General features: G+C 41.2%; 1 protein-coding gene across 6 annotated transcripts in view; it reads left to right on the top strand.

The window, feature by feature from the left end:
- Nucleotides 1–12,475, top strand: part of LOC127570453 (protein PALS2-like) — a 105,100-nt gene that overhangs the window by 71,844 nt on the left and 20,781 nt on the right. For all 6 annotated transcript variants that reach the window (XM_052016060.1, XM_052016054.1, XM_052016056.1 and 3 more), the window contains 4 exons: nucleotides 202–320; nucleotides 3,052–3,204; nucleotides 9,181–9,333; nucleotides 10,840–11,067. In XM_052016060.1, coding sequence (XP_051872020.1) covers nucleotides 202–320; nucleotides 3,052–3,204; nucleotides 9,181–9,333; nucleotides 10,840–11,067 — 653 coding nt within the window. The remainder of the gene's footprint in view (nucleotides 1–201; nucleotides 321–3,051; nucleotides 3,205–9,180; nucleotides 9,334–10,839; nucleotides 11,068–12,475) is intronic.

Genomic DNA, 12,475 nt, shown 5'->3' with positions numbered 1-12,475 from the left:
TTTTTAAGAATTACTGGTATGTTCATGAGTAACTAAAATAAGTTTTGAATTGTTTTAATCATCTGGTATTCACTAATGAAGCCTGGTTTGCATAACATAACCTGAATATAGATAGCAAGTTTAAAATTCTGATTTCTGATTGTGATTTCTTATTTCTACTTGGTGCCCAATTTTCAGTTCCCATTTGTACATCTTCCACAGCAATGCAGCAAGTGTTGGACAACCTCAATGAGTTGCCCATCTCAACAGGAGCTAAGGAGATAGATCTGATCTTCCTCAAAGGAATAATGGAGAGTCCAATTGTCAGATCTCTTGCCAAGGTACTGTGATTGCAGCTTTTTTAAATGCTTATTTTCCCCATCCCTTTAATAATATTTCATAAAAAACATGTTAACTGCATGACCATTCATTAATGTAGCACTGCAAATGTTAAGATACTTTGCAGGAATTGTAGGAAGCAATGATAATGAACCAGGAAAACAGAGGTTTGAGAAGGGGTAACAGAAGGCTTTGTGAAAGAGATTGACATCAAATTCCCTATCAGGAATGAACTGTCCCCCATGTTTGGTCTGCACTACCGGAGGATCGCCAAGCAGTGACTTCCCGAACGAAGGCAGTTCCAAACTGCTTGGTGAGGCCCAGCTCAGTGAAGGAGCTTCTGGCTATAAATGGCAAGCTGTATTTACTGAAATACTTCTGACAGCTGGCTAAGCCAAACTCCAGGCTTACAAGCTGTCAAAACTGTCAGTTTGAACATTAGTTGACATTCACGAGCATTCAAATATTAGTAAAAATTAGTCATGAAAAAATAATTATTTAAAAAAAAATTAAAACTCCAGGAAACACTTAAATAATTTACATCTTTAAAATAATAAACAATATCTGAAACTTGCCTGCTTAGCCATGATTAGCAATTTCTCTCCCCATGGTCTACCCCAGTGCAGGTTCAGCAGGGGACAAATTTCTTAATGCAACTGTTAAGAAGTTACAGGAATTTGGTCTTTATATTCCAGTCTAACATTGCAGATCAGTCTGGGGTTGCCAGGGAGAACCTTTCTTGGTATAGCATGGTGTCTTGCAGCGCTTGGGTCCTGGTTCGATTCTGCGCTCAGCTGCTGCCTGCATGGAGCTTGTGTGTTCTGCCATGACTGTACAACTGTTCTGGTCAGTGGTAACCCCCAGGATATTGTTCGTGGGGCATTCAGTGATGGTAATGCCATTGAATGTCAGGGGGTGATAGGTGTATTTTCTTTTATTAAATATCGTTAATGACTATCTGTATCCAAAGCCTTTAGCACGTGGAGTGAATCAAGTTTGCTGAAGACTGGAATCTTATCATGCTGGGGAGGGTCACTGGAGGAGGCCAAGATCATACACTCGGCACTTCTGAAGATTCTTGCAAATGCTTCAGCTTTCTCTTTCACATTGATGTGCTGGGCTTCCCCATCATTGAGAATGGGTATACTTGTGGAGCCTGCTTCTCCAGTGAGTTGTTCAGTTGTCCATTATCATCCATGACTGGATGTGGCAGGACTGCAGAGCTCAGAGCTGATCCATTGATTGTGGGATTGCTTAGCTCTGCTACATGCCATTTATGTTTGGCCTGTCTTGTAGCTTCACCATTCTGTGGTATGCCTATTGCTTCTGGCATGCCCTCCTGCACTCTTCATTGTACCAGGGTTGATCCCCTGGTTGGATAGAGATGGTAGAGTGGGGGATATGCCAGGCCATGAGGTTACAGATTGTGGTTGAGTACAATTTGCTGCTGCTGTTGGCTGACAGCACTTCATGGGTGCCCAGTCCTGAGCTGCTAGTTGTTTGCTGGTGGTGCTGCCTCAAGACCTGAAGTGTATTTTCACTGTGAAGAAGGGATTTTGTCTATCATAGAGAGAGAGCTTGGAAACAGGCCCTTTGGCCCATTGAATCTGTGCTGACCTTCAAACACCCATTTTTACTTTAATCCTAACTTAATTCATTTTATTCTCCCTACATTCCCATCAGCCCCCAGCCCCTTTCCCAGATTATATCACTCACCTACACATTAGGGGTAATTTACAGCAGCCAAATAACCCACCAATCTAGAACACTTTTCTACGATTCTGATGCGCAGCGTTCTGTGACTGAATGATCTTTGCCTTTAAATAATTATTTGTACTTGGGTATGTGATTAGCCCACAGGGCTGTAGTTGTGGAGATGGGGCCATGTTAAAATATAGAACATAGAACAGTACAGCACAGTATAGTCCCTTCGGCCCACGACGTTGTGCCAACCTATATAAACCTACCCCACGATCAATCTAACCCTTTCCTCCTACACAGCCCATAACCCTCCATTTTTTCTTACGTTCATGTGCTTATCCGAGAGTCTTTTAAATGTCCCTATTGTATCAGTCTCTACCACCACCTCCGGCAGTGCGTTCCAGGCACCCACCACTCTGAGTGAAAAATCTACCTCCTGACATCTCCCCTAAACTTTCCTCCACTCACCTTAAATGGATGTCCTCTGGTTTTGGCCTTTGCTGCCCTGGGAAAAAGGTGCTGGTTGTCCACTCTACCTATCCCTCTCATAATCTTATATACCACTATCAAGTCGCCTCTCATCTTCTGTCACTTCAAAGAGAGATGCCCTAGCTTGCTCAGCCTTTCCTCATAAGATGTGTTCTCTAATCCAGGAAGAATCCTGGTAAATCTCTACACCCTCTCTAAAGCTTCCACATCTTTCCTAGAATGAGATGACTAGAAGTGAACACAATACTCCAAGTGTGGTCTAACCAGAGTTTTGTAGAGCTGCAACGTTACCTGATTGCTCTTGAATTCAATCCCCCAACTAATGAAGGCCAACACACAATACGCTGCCTTAACCACTGTATCAACTTGAGCGGCACCTTTTGAGGGATCTATGGACTTGGACCCCAAGATCTGTCTGTTCCTTCACATTGCAATGAGTCTTGCCATTAACCTTGAACTCCACCTTCAAGTTTGATCTTCCAAAGTGTATCACTTCACATTTTTCCATTAGGAATGATACATGTGTTAGCATGTTTGTTACAGGCTCATGAACGACTTGAAGACACCAAATTGGAAGCTGTGAGAGAGAATAATGTGGACCTTGTAAAGCAGATTCTTGAAGAGATCAGCTGTGTAGTCCATCACAATGAGTATGCAGCAGAGCTGACTGCAATTCTGAAGGAGCCACACTTTCAGGTACAGGTTGCAATTGTATAGTTTTTCTTAGTTTCCTGTATGAAAGACCAATAATAAACTGACAGTACTAATGACGCTAGCAAATCTTCAGGTGAAAGACTTGTTACTGGAGGACTAAAGGAAACCTGAAAAGGTGCTATTTGTTTATAGGTATTTGTATTTCTTGCAAGTGTGTATAATGTTGTGATGCTGTTAAAGATACTAAGTATTCGGGAAAGAAGTAGTTTTAATTTAAATTTTCTGTTAAGATTTTGTGTAAGTTTAGATATTCTGTTTCTTTTTTAAAACACATTTTTAAAGGAAAATCCTTTTAAACTATGTTTATTCCTTTTTCTTTTCTGTTCCTTTTCTCTGTCTATTTCTTTAAGTTTGGAGCTTGAGGAATTGCATGAAGTAAAACTGAGCAGTTTGCTGAATTAATTCAATTTCAGATTGACACCAATCAGGAATAGTTGAAGAGAAGCAGTATTTGGTTACATACTTTTGTCTAAACCACTGTCAATGTGTAATTTTTGGTGACTGAAATTTTTTTTAAGTCATCTTTTTGGATCTGGGTGTCACTGGCAAAGCCAGCATTTCAGTGCTGATACTAAACTGACCTTGAGAAAGTGGTAGTGAACTGCTCCAGTCGTTTTGGTGCTCCATCATTGCTGCTTAGTTGGGAGTTCCAAGATTTAGATCTGAAAGATGGAGAGGCAATCCGCTTCCTTGTCAGGATGGTGTGGGACTTGCAGAGGAACATGCAGGTGCTAGTGTCCATGTGTGCCTAAAACCCTTTTCTCTCTTGGTTTTGGGAGGTGTATCAGAGGTAAATAACTATAGTGCACATTGTAGATGGTACACACTATAGTCACCTGTGCTGGACGGATGAATGATTTGGATGGTATCAGTCAAATGAGTTGTTTTGTCCTGGATGGTGTTGAGTTTCTTGAGTAAAACACAAAATGCTGGAGGGAAATAAAGAATCGATGTTTCGGGTCGAGACTGTTCATCAGGACTGGAAAGGAAGAGGGCAGAAGCCAGAATAAGAAGGTCAGAGGAGGGAGAGGAGCACAGGCTGGCAGGTGAAGATGAGTCCAGGTGAGAGGCGGAAGGTAGGTAGGTGGGTGGGGGAGGGGGAAGATGCAAGAAACTGAGAGGTGATGGATAGAAGAGGCAAAGGGCTGAAGGAGGAGGAATCTGATAGGAGAGGGCAGTGGACCATGGAATAAAGGGAAGGAGGTTGGGAAAGGATAGACAGGTCATGAGCGCGAGGGAAGGGGAATAAAAGGGGTGAGGGGGCCACAGGAATGAATGAAGATGGGGAGGGTGGGGAGGAGGGAGAAAAAAAACACAAAAAAGTGGGGGGGGAGGGGAGGGATTACCAGAAGATAAAGAAATTGATGTTGAGGCCATCAGGTTGGAGACTACCAATTTTTTTCAGTAGAGGAGGCCGTGGATAGATAGGCCAGTATGGGAGTGGGATGTAGAAATGAAGTGGCTGACCACTGGGAGATCCTTGCTTTTGCAGTGGATGGAGTGAAGGTGCTCGACAGAGTGGTCACCCAATCTGCATCGGTTCTCACCAATGTAGAGGAGGCCGCATGGATGCCATAAATAACACCCTCAGATTCACAGGTGAAGCACTGCCTCACCTGGAAGGACTGTCTAAGGCCTTTGATGGCTAGCTTCTTGAGTGTTGTTGAAGCTGCCCTCATCCAGACAAGTGGAGTTCATTCCATTACATTCCTGACTTATGTTTTTGGGTGTCAGGAGGTAAGTCACTTGCTGCGGGATATCCAGCCTCTGAAATAGAAACAAAAACTGCTGGATATGTGCACGGCAGACAGCACCTGTGGGCAGTGAAATGGAGATAATATTTCAGGCCTGTGACCTTTTATCACAACACTTTAGTTGCTGACTATTTTCAGAATTTTATCTTTCTTTCAGATTTCTGGCATTTGCAGTTTTTTGCTTTTCAATCACTAATTAATGAGACCTCTGTGTTGAAGCTTTCAGCAGTGTAATCTTCATGATCCTCTTCAATGACCCCTGCAGTGTCAGGAAAGCTTTAAACAAAACTGCTTTATTAAGCCACAGCTTAGTTTTTAACTTGCATCAAGCATTTCATATTTTAAGGCCTCTGAGCAGACACGATAATACCTGTTTAAAATTTTATTCTGTTGATTTGCAAGATAGTCAGTTGCCCAGATTGGATATTTTCATTTGGTGCATAGTCTTGGGTGTGGGGGATGATCAAAATGACTTCCGTGTGGTAGCTGTTCCAAATGTTGATAAATGCCCTTAATAAATGACAGTTCAGCTCTACATTTTGAATTGCCTTTGCATTATGCATGGTAAGCATTTCTGAAACTGCCAAATGAATTACAATGATGTTGAAGGCTTACAGCCCACTTATTATAGAGTCATTTTCTAGTGGACATAATCCTTTAGCTTTTCTGATGAAAATTAAGTTTACCGGGTAATTGAGATGGTTTCTTTTGATCTAGATTCAGTTATGAATTTGCAGCTTTTGATAAATGCTTTTGCAGTGGGTTATGTTTTTGAGCTTAATACCATTATTTAGTAAACAGGTGGGGTATCAGAAACCTGGCAGGAGTGCATTATCATATTCTGGTGTTCATAGTGTCAAAAAATGAATAGAGATTTAGATCTTGTTTTGAAAAAAATGTCTTTCCATCTGTTCCAATTCTCACAAAATTGATTCTCATATTTTGTGTCTGGAAAAGCCTGGATAAAATCCAGGCATGATAAATATCAGAAAGTCTGAGACTACTGCTTTTCTGATTTAAGATCTCCCTCGTTCAATTCCCGGTGGATGAGGACTGAAAAATAGTTGTATTTCCATGTATTTGTTTCCCCTCTTCACCCCAGACTTCTATTTGTGCTGGGGCAGGAGTTCCATAATTACCCTGGTCTCAACATTCTTGTTGTTCTGCTGCTCTTGCTGACACTCCCCTGGTTCGTATTGTTGATTGCCATTCTAAAAAGCTTCTGGAAGTTTAAAACAAAAACAATTTTGTACAAATAACTTGGAGGAGAATGTAGGTGGACTGATTAATGTTTGTAGACAACATGAAAATTGGCAGAGTTGTGGGTAGTGAGGAAGGTTGTCAAAGGATACAGCAGGATATAGACCAGTTGGAAATGTGAGCAGAGAAATGGCAGATGGAGTTTAATCCAGACAACTGTGAGGTGTTGCACTTTGGGACGTCAAATGTAAAAGGAAAGTACACAGTAAATGGCAGGATTCTTGGGAGCATTGATCTTTAGAGGGATCTTTGGGTGCAAGTCCAGAGCTCCCAGAAAGTGGCAACAGAAGTAGACGGGGTGGTAAAGAAGGCATAAGGCAGGCTTGCTGTCATTGATTAGGGTGTTAAGTATAACTGTAGGAAAGTCATCTTGCAACTTTGGTTAGGCCACATTGGAGTATTCTGTGCACTTCTGGTCGCTACATTACCAAAAGGATGTGGAGGGTGCAGAAGAGGTTCACCAGGATGCTGTCTGGATTTGAGAGAATTAGCTATAAGGAGAGGTTAGAAAAACTTTCCGGAGCATTGGACAGTGAGGGGAGACCTGATAGAAGTTTATAAAATTGAGAGGCTTTAGGGTAGACAGAGTCTTTTTCCCAGGATGGAGATGTCAAATGCTGGAGGGCACTGCTTTAAAATGAGAGAGAGAAAGTTTAGAAGATATTTGCAATGCAATTTTTTTGCAATGAAACTCTTATGCCCTTTTGTCCCACTTTTGGCAGCTCTGCTCTCCAGGTCACATCTATTTATTTTCCTTTTCTCGACCTCCTGTCCTTTCGTGACTTTCCATCTCTTTGACCAAACTTTTCATCCTAATAGTTCCTCTTTTGTCTCGGAATGTATTTTAGTCTAATCTGTCACATATTGTTAACATATTTGCAGAGCAGGCCATTTGGCCCAGCAGGTCTATGCTGGTATTTATAATTGCATATGAGTTTCCTCCCACCCACCTCCATGAATATATCTTTTCTATTCCATTCTCCCTCGTGCTTATCTCGCTGTCACTTAAGTGCTGTTATTTGGATAGATGTTAATCTGAAAAGGATCCTTCTCTCTCAATTAGATGCAGAAGTGCCCGTAACACTATTCCAAAAAAGAAGAGGGGAGTTATCCCTCGTGTTCTGGCCAATATTAATCCTGCTGACAACAGATCATAAATGAATTTTGGCACCTACACTTTTACCTGAGCTGTTTTGCTGTGTGCACATTGGCTGCATGTTTCCTTCATTCCAACAGTGTTAACTGAGCTGTGAAATGCTTGGGGTGTGCTGAGGCTCTGAATGGCACTGTTTAAATGCAAGTCTTTTTTCTTTGTACTTTATCTGTATTTTGCACTCTATCAGTCCCTTTATATCATTTTTGATGAGACTTGAACTTCCAAATGGAACCAGTCAAATTCCTCGGCACATTTAATGTAACTTCTCCATTTTTTGTGGTGGTTTTACCAACCTGTCGCCACTCAGTGGTCTGTGGTCTGCCTCGGATCTCTTCCTTCCTCCTCCATGTGATTTAGCCATTTACTTTCCAAGGCATACATGACTCCTTATTCTTCCAGCCAAAATGTACGGCCTTCTATTTAGTCAGTATTGTTTGTTTATATACATGGAGACACGAGAGAGAACTGCAGATGCTGGAAATCTGGAGCGACACAAAATGCTGGAGGAACTCAGCAGGTCAGACAGCATCTTTGGAGGGAAATGGACTGTCGACATTTTGGGTTGAAACCCTTCCTCGGCTTTATATACTTGCCCATTCTGCAAATTTATTAACACTTCTCTGTATTTTATTTCTATACTTCCCTGTATCCACTGCCCCTACAATTTGGTATAACTTCTTGTGTTGCATTTCTGATCTCCACATCCAAAATCATTAAGTGGTTAGCATCAATGGTTACAGCAATGATCCTTGTGGACCGCCGCTTAATTACTCAGATTGATAAAGATAGTTACCTTGTAACCCCTGCTCTTTCCGTCTTTTGCAGCTGGCTTGCTATCCATTCTGCTGCTTGTTTTCTGACTCCATGTGTTTTGGCTGCAGTTATGAGTCTACCATGTGGTATTCCTTATCAACAGCTTTTTGCAAATCAAATGTCTGAATGTTTATTCTCACTGAGGAGCCTAAGGGTGGTTTCTGCATTAAATGTACCCACCTGCTGCCCCCAAACTTGAAATTATTTGAAGAACAGACAACTGCTGTATTAGAGAAAGAAACATCCTTGTGGGAGGTTATTTTTGGCTTGTTTCAGCATGAGTCAAAAGGCAAATGGGGTCTTCATCCTTGCCTGTTAACATTGTCTAGGCCCATTTCGAAAATGCCCAACGTTTTAGGCTGTGAATCCATTACATTATGTAGTTCACAGTTCCAAAACTCTGATGCCTCAAAAGTGAGGCCTTTTTACACAGTGGTTATGGGTGACTGACCAGTTTACTCCATCCACTTGTTGATTTGCTCCATGCATTGGGCAGTTGTCCCACTTCCAATCAACTTTATCCCCGCATTCCTGAGTCATGACTAACTTTAATTAGGATGATGTTCCAGTTGTGCCCATCTTCTTCAATGGAATCCATATGTGGTGAGGATGTGTCCTATGCTAAACATTAAGCCTTTAATTATAACTTAGAGAGGAAAATTCTGCAATGACCAGTTCTCCTTTGCAAAGTAGCACCAATTGTTATCTCTCAAAGTGGACCAGTTCAGGTTCTGGCGGCACAGATTTGGAAGAAGCATGGTGCTGAAGGGGATTGGTGAGAATGGTGGGAGGAAGAGTTAAATATTTAATACAGCCTCCTTGTGCCCAATATACGAGCATGACTTATAGAATAATTGATGCAATGTTATTCAATGAAGGTGGGTACGATCACAGAATGAAGTTGAAAGTTTCTTGTGAAATGTGTGAATGTTTTAGAAATATCATCATATTAATGGTTTTTGTAAATGTTTTCAGTCACTCCTGGAAGCCCATGATTTGGTTGCATCGAAGTGTTATGAAACACCGCCCTCAAGCCCCAGTCTGCTAAATGATGCCTTGAGTAACCAAACGGCATCAGGTGATGCTGTTCGCATGATTGGAATTCAGAAGAAAGCCAATGAGCCTTTGGTAAGTCTTTTTGGAGGGGTGGGGGTGGATTGAAATGTGATAGTTGGCTGTTTGCTTGTTTATATATTTAGAATCTAATATCTGTGAAATTCTAGTTACTTTAGTTATGGAGACGAGACTGCAGATGCTAGAATCTGGAGCTAAAAACAAACTACTGGAGGAACTTGGTGGGTCAAGCAACATCTGTGGAGGCAAAGAGATAGTCGATGTTTTGGGTCGAGACCCTGCATCAGGACTGAGCATGTAAAGGGTAGATAACCAGTATAGAGGTGAGGGGAAGTGGTGAGGCAGAAGCTGGCAAGCAATGGATGGAGGGAGGGGTGGAGATGGTTCATTACTTCATTTGTGTTAGATTTGAAATCTCTTCCTATGTATCCTGGATCTGAATTGGGAAAGCCAGTGAACATAAAGCTTGAAAAGCTGCATTCTGGACCAGTAGTTGGTTGGATTGCGACATTGCTGGCAAAGGCTACAGAGTTAATAGAAGAATTTGAAAGGTTTCATTATTCTGTTGTTTCATTTCCCCTGCCTCTTCCAATCTGGCACCATTGGTGCCAGATATTATCTGAGACCCCAGTGTTTAAAATGAAACGCGAGGGATTTGGCTGTGATAACCTTTTCCAGTCCAATTTGTTGGATGATTAGAAATAGATGCAGCATCCAGTTGTAGTGCATTTTCTACTTCTCTGATTGTGATCAGTTAAATCAGCTGAGAATCGTGTGGGGTCAACCTGCTCTGATTTCTGATGAATTGGCCATCAGGAGGGTGGAGGCAGTTCTAAAGGAACATTTTGGGTCCACAAATGTTCTTTGAAATGTAAACATCCTGGCATATCTTCAAATAAAAATAACACCAATTTAATGAAAGAATTTCTTTTTTAGAACTTGTGGAAGGGGAAGTAATCCCTCTGTCCCTTTTCTAACTCTTTGCTAAAAATTCAGTAAAGAATAAGGAGAAACTGTAACTCCAACGTTAGTTAATGAAAAAGGCAAAGGTTTTTGTTGAATGGAAAGGTGTCTTTTTGTTTATTCTGTAGTGATTTATTTTAAGCCTTCTAATTTTAATGGTGATCATTACATGACTAAAGGGTACTTCTGGTCTCTATGGTGCAATGCAATTCTCCTCTTCTCTCTCCCACCCCCACCCCACCACCACCATGTGGCTGGCAGAAAAATCACTGCATTCCATTTTTGAGTTTACCTCTGTTCTATTATTTGGGTTCAGTCAGTTGGGATGAATGTACTTTGATTCCATGAGTAAGTCTTTGTAGCAAAATAATTATTTTCATATTTATTATGCTGAAAGAAAAATGTTTTGTTTTTAGCACTGCTATTGTACCTTAATATTTCAGTAGTGTGAGGAGAGATTTTCTTAGTTGCAGTGATAAATTTTGCAACCAATTTTTTCCAAACTCCTGTTCCTTAAATGGATGCATTTGTGTTGACTTTTATTGCTGAGCAAGCAAAGGCATCTAATCAACTTCAATTATTTTATTTGCCTTGTAGGGTGTTACCTTTAGGGTGGAGAATAGTGAGCTGGTAATCGCAAGGATTCTTCATGGTGGTATGATTGACCGGCAAGGTCTTCTCCATGTGGGAGATATCATTAAAGAAGTCAATGGCATTGAAGTCGGATCTGACCCAAAAGTACTGCAAGAAATGTTGAAGGATTGCGGTGGTGGAATCTCGTTTAAAATTTTGCCCAGTTACAAAGAAACTCCTTTGCCCTTGCAGGTAAGAGACACTGCTCAACAGTATAAAAAGAGGTACTATATAGATTGGTAAGGATTTAACAGTTTATTTTGTAGTAATTAAATTCATTGCTTTGGATGGTTAGAATTTGTGCCCAATTAAGTCAAGAAAGTATACTTGTAGGAATAATTCTTTAGTTTTTCTATTGAGCATTGTATTCCATGTTTGATCCTGGCACTTGTTTATATTTAAATTTCTCTTTTATTCATTCACTATTTAATATTGAATGCTTGAACTGCTGGAGAAAATGGCACCAACAACAAGGTTTGGGAGCAGGTGCTCCTCTTTACCTTGGCAGGTACTTGATCTTCCTTGCTGCCATTCATGTTTTCCCAGTGTCTGGTCTGTTCACCTGCTTCAGTTGGTTTGTAGGTTTCTGCAAAAGCACAGAAACCTTGAGGGAACCATACAGTGTAAAGAAGAGTTTAAATATTGTTGAGTTAAGAATCCATCGATGCAGATCAAGAACTTCATGAAACTTGGATTGCATTGGTAGCTGGAAGTGGCATTTGTTCAGGATTTTGCCTGACTTGGTAATTTAATCCAAAGTAACTCTCTCACTCGTGTGCTAGGGATCTGTGCCTTGTGCTTCAATATTTTGGGTGTCTCTAGTTTGGTTTAGAAACATAGAAACAGAAAACGCCCTTTGGCCCACAAAGTTGTGCCAAACATGTCCCTACCTTAGAAATTACTAGGCTTACCCATAGCCCTCTATTTTACTCAGCTCCATGTACCTATCCAAAAGTCTCTTAAAAGACCCTATCGTATCCGCCTCCACCACTGTTGCCGGCAGCCCATTCCATGCACTCACCACTCTGAGTAAAAGAAACTTACCCCTGACATCTCCTCTGTACCTACTCCCCAGCATCTTAAACATATGTCCTCTTGTGGCAACCATTTCAGCCCTGGGAAAAAGCCTCTGACTATCCACATGATCAATGCCTCTTATCATCTTATATACACCTTTATTAGGTCACCTCTCATCCTCTGTCACTCCAAGGAGAAAAGGCCGAGTTCGCTCAACCTGTTTTCATAAAGCATGCTCCCCAATCCAGGCAACATCCTTGTAAATGTCTTCTGCACCCTTTTCTATGGCTTCCACATCCTTCCTGTAGTGAGGTGACCAGAACTGAGCATAATACTCCAAGTGGGGTCTGACCAGGGTCCTGTATAGCTGTAGCATTACCTCTCAATTTGTTTGGTAATACCCTCTTCATCGGTGTGCTTTAATTCTTATGAATCCACTATCATTTATTCTGTTTTAGTATTGTAATATTTAATCTTTAGGCATGCAAAACATCCCCTCACAGCTTATTTTTACCCTTTCCATGGCATTTGTTGTAGCATTGGATGCAGAATTCAACAGAGCTGATTTGAGCAATAATTTCCT

Source organism: Pristis pectinata, chromosome 5 (assembly GCF_009764475.1).
Source record: "Pristis pectinata isolate sPriPec2 chromosome 5, sPriPec2.1.pri, whole genome shotgun sequence".
NCBI lineage: Eukaryota > Metazoa > Chordata > Chondrichthyes > Rhinopristiformes > Pristidae > Pristis > Pristis pectinata.
This window is presented reverse-complemented; position numbering and strand designations above follow the sequence as displayed.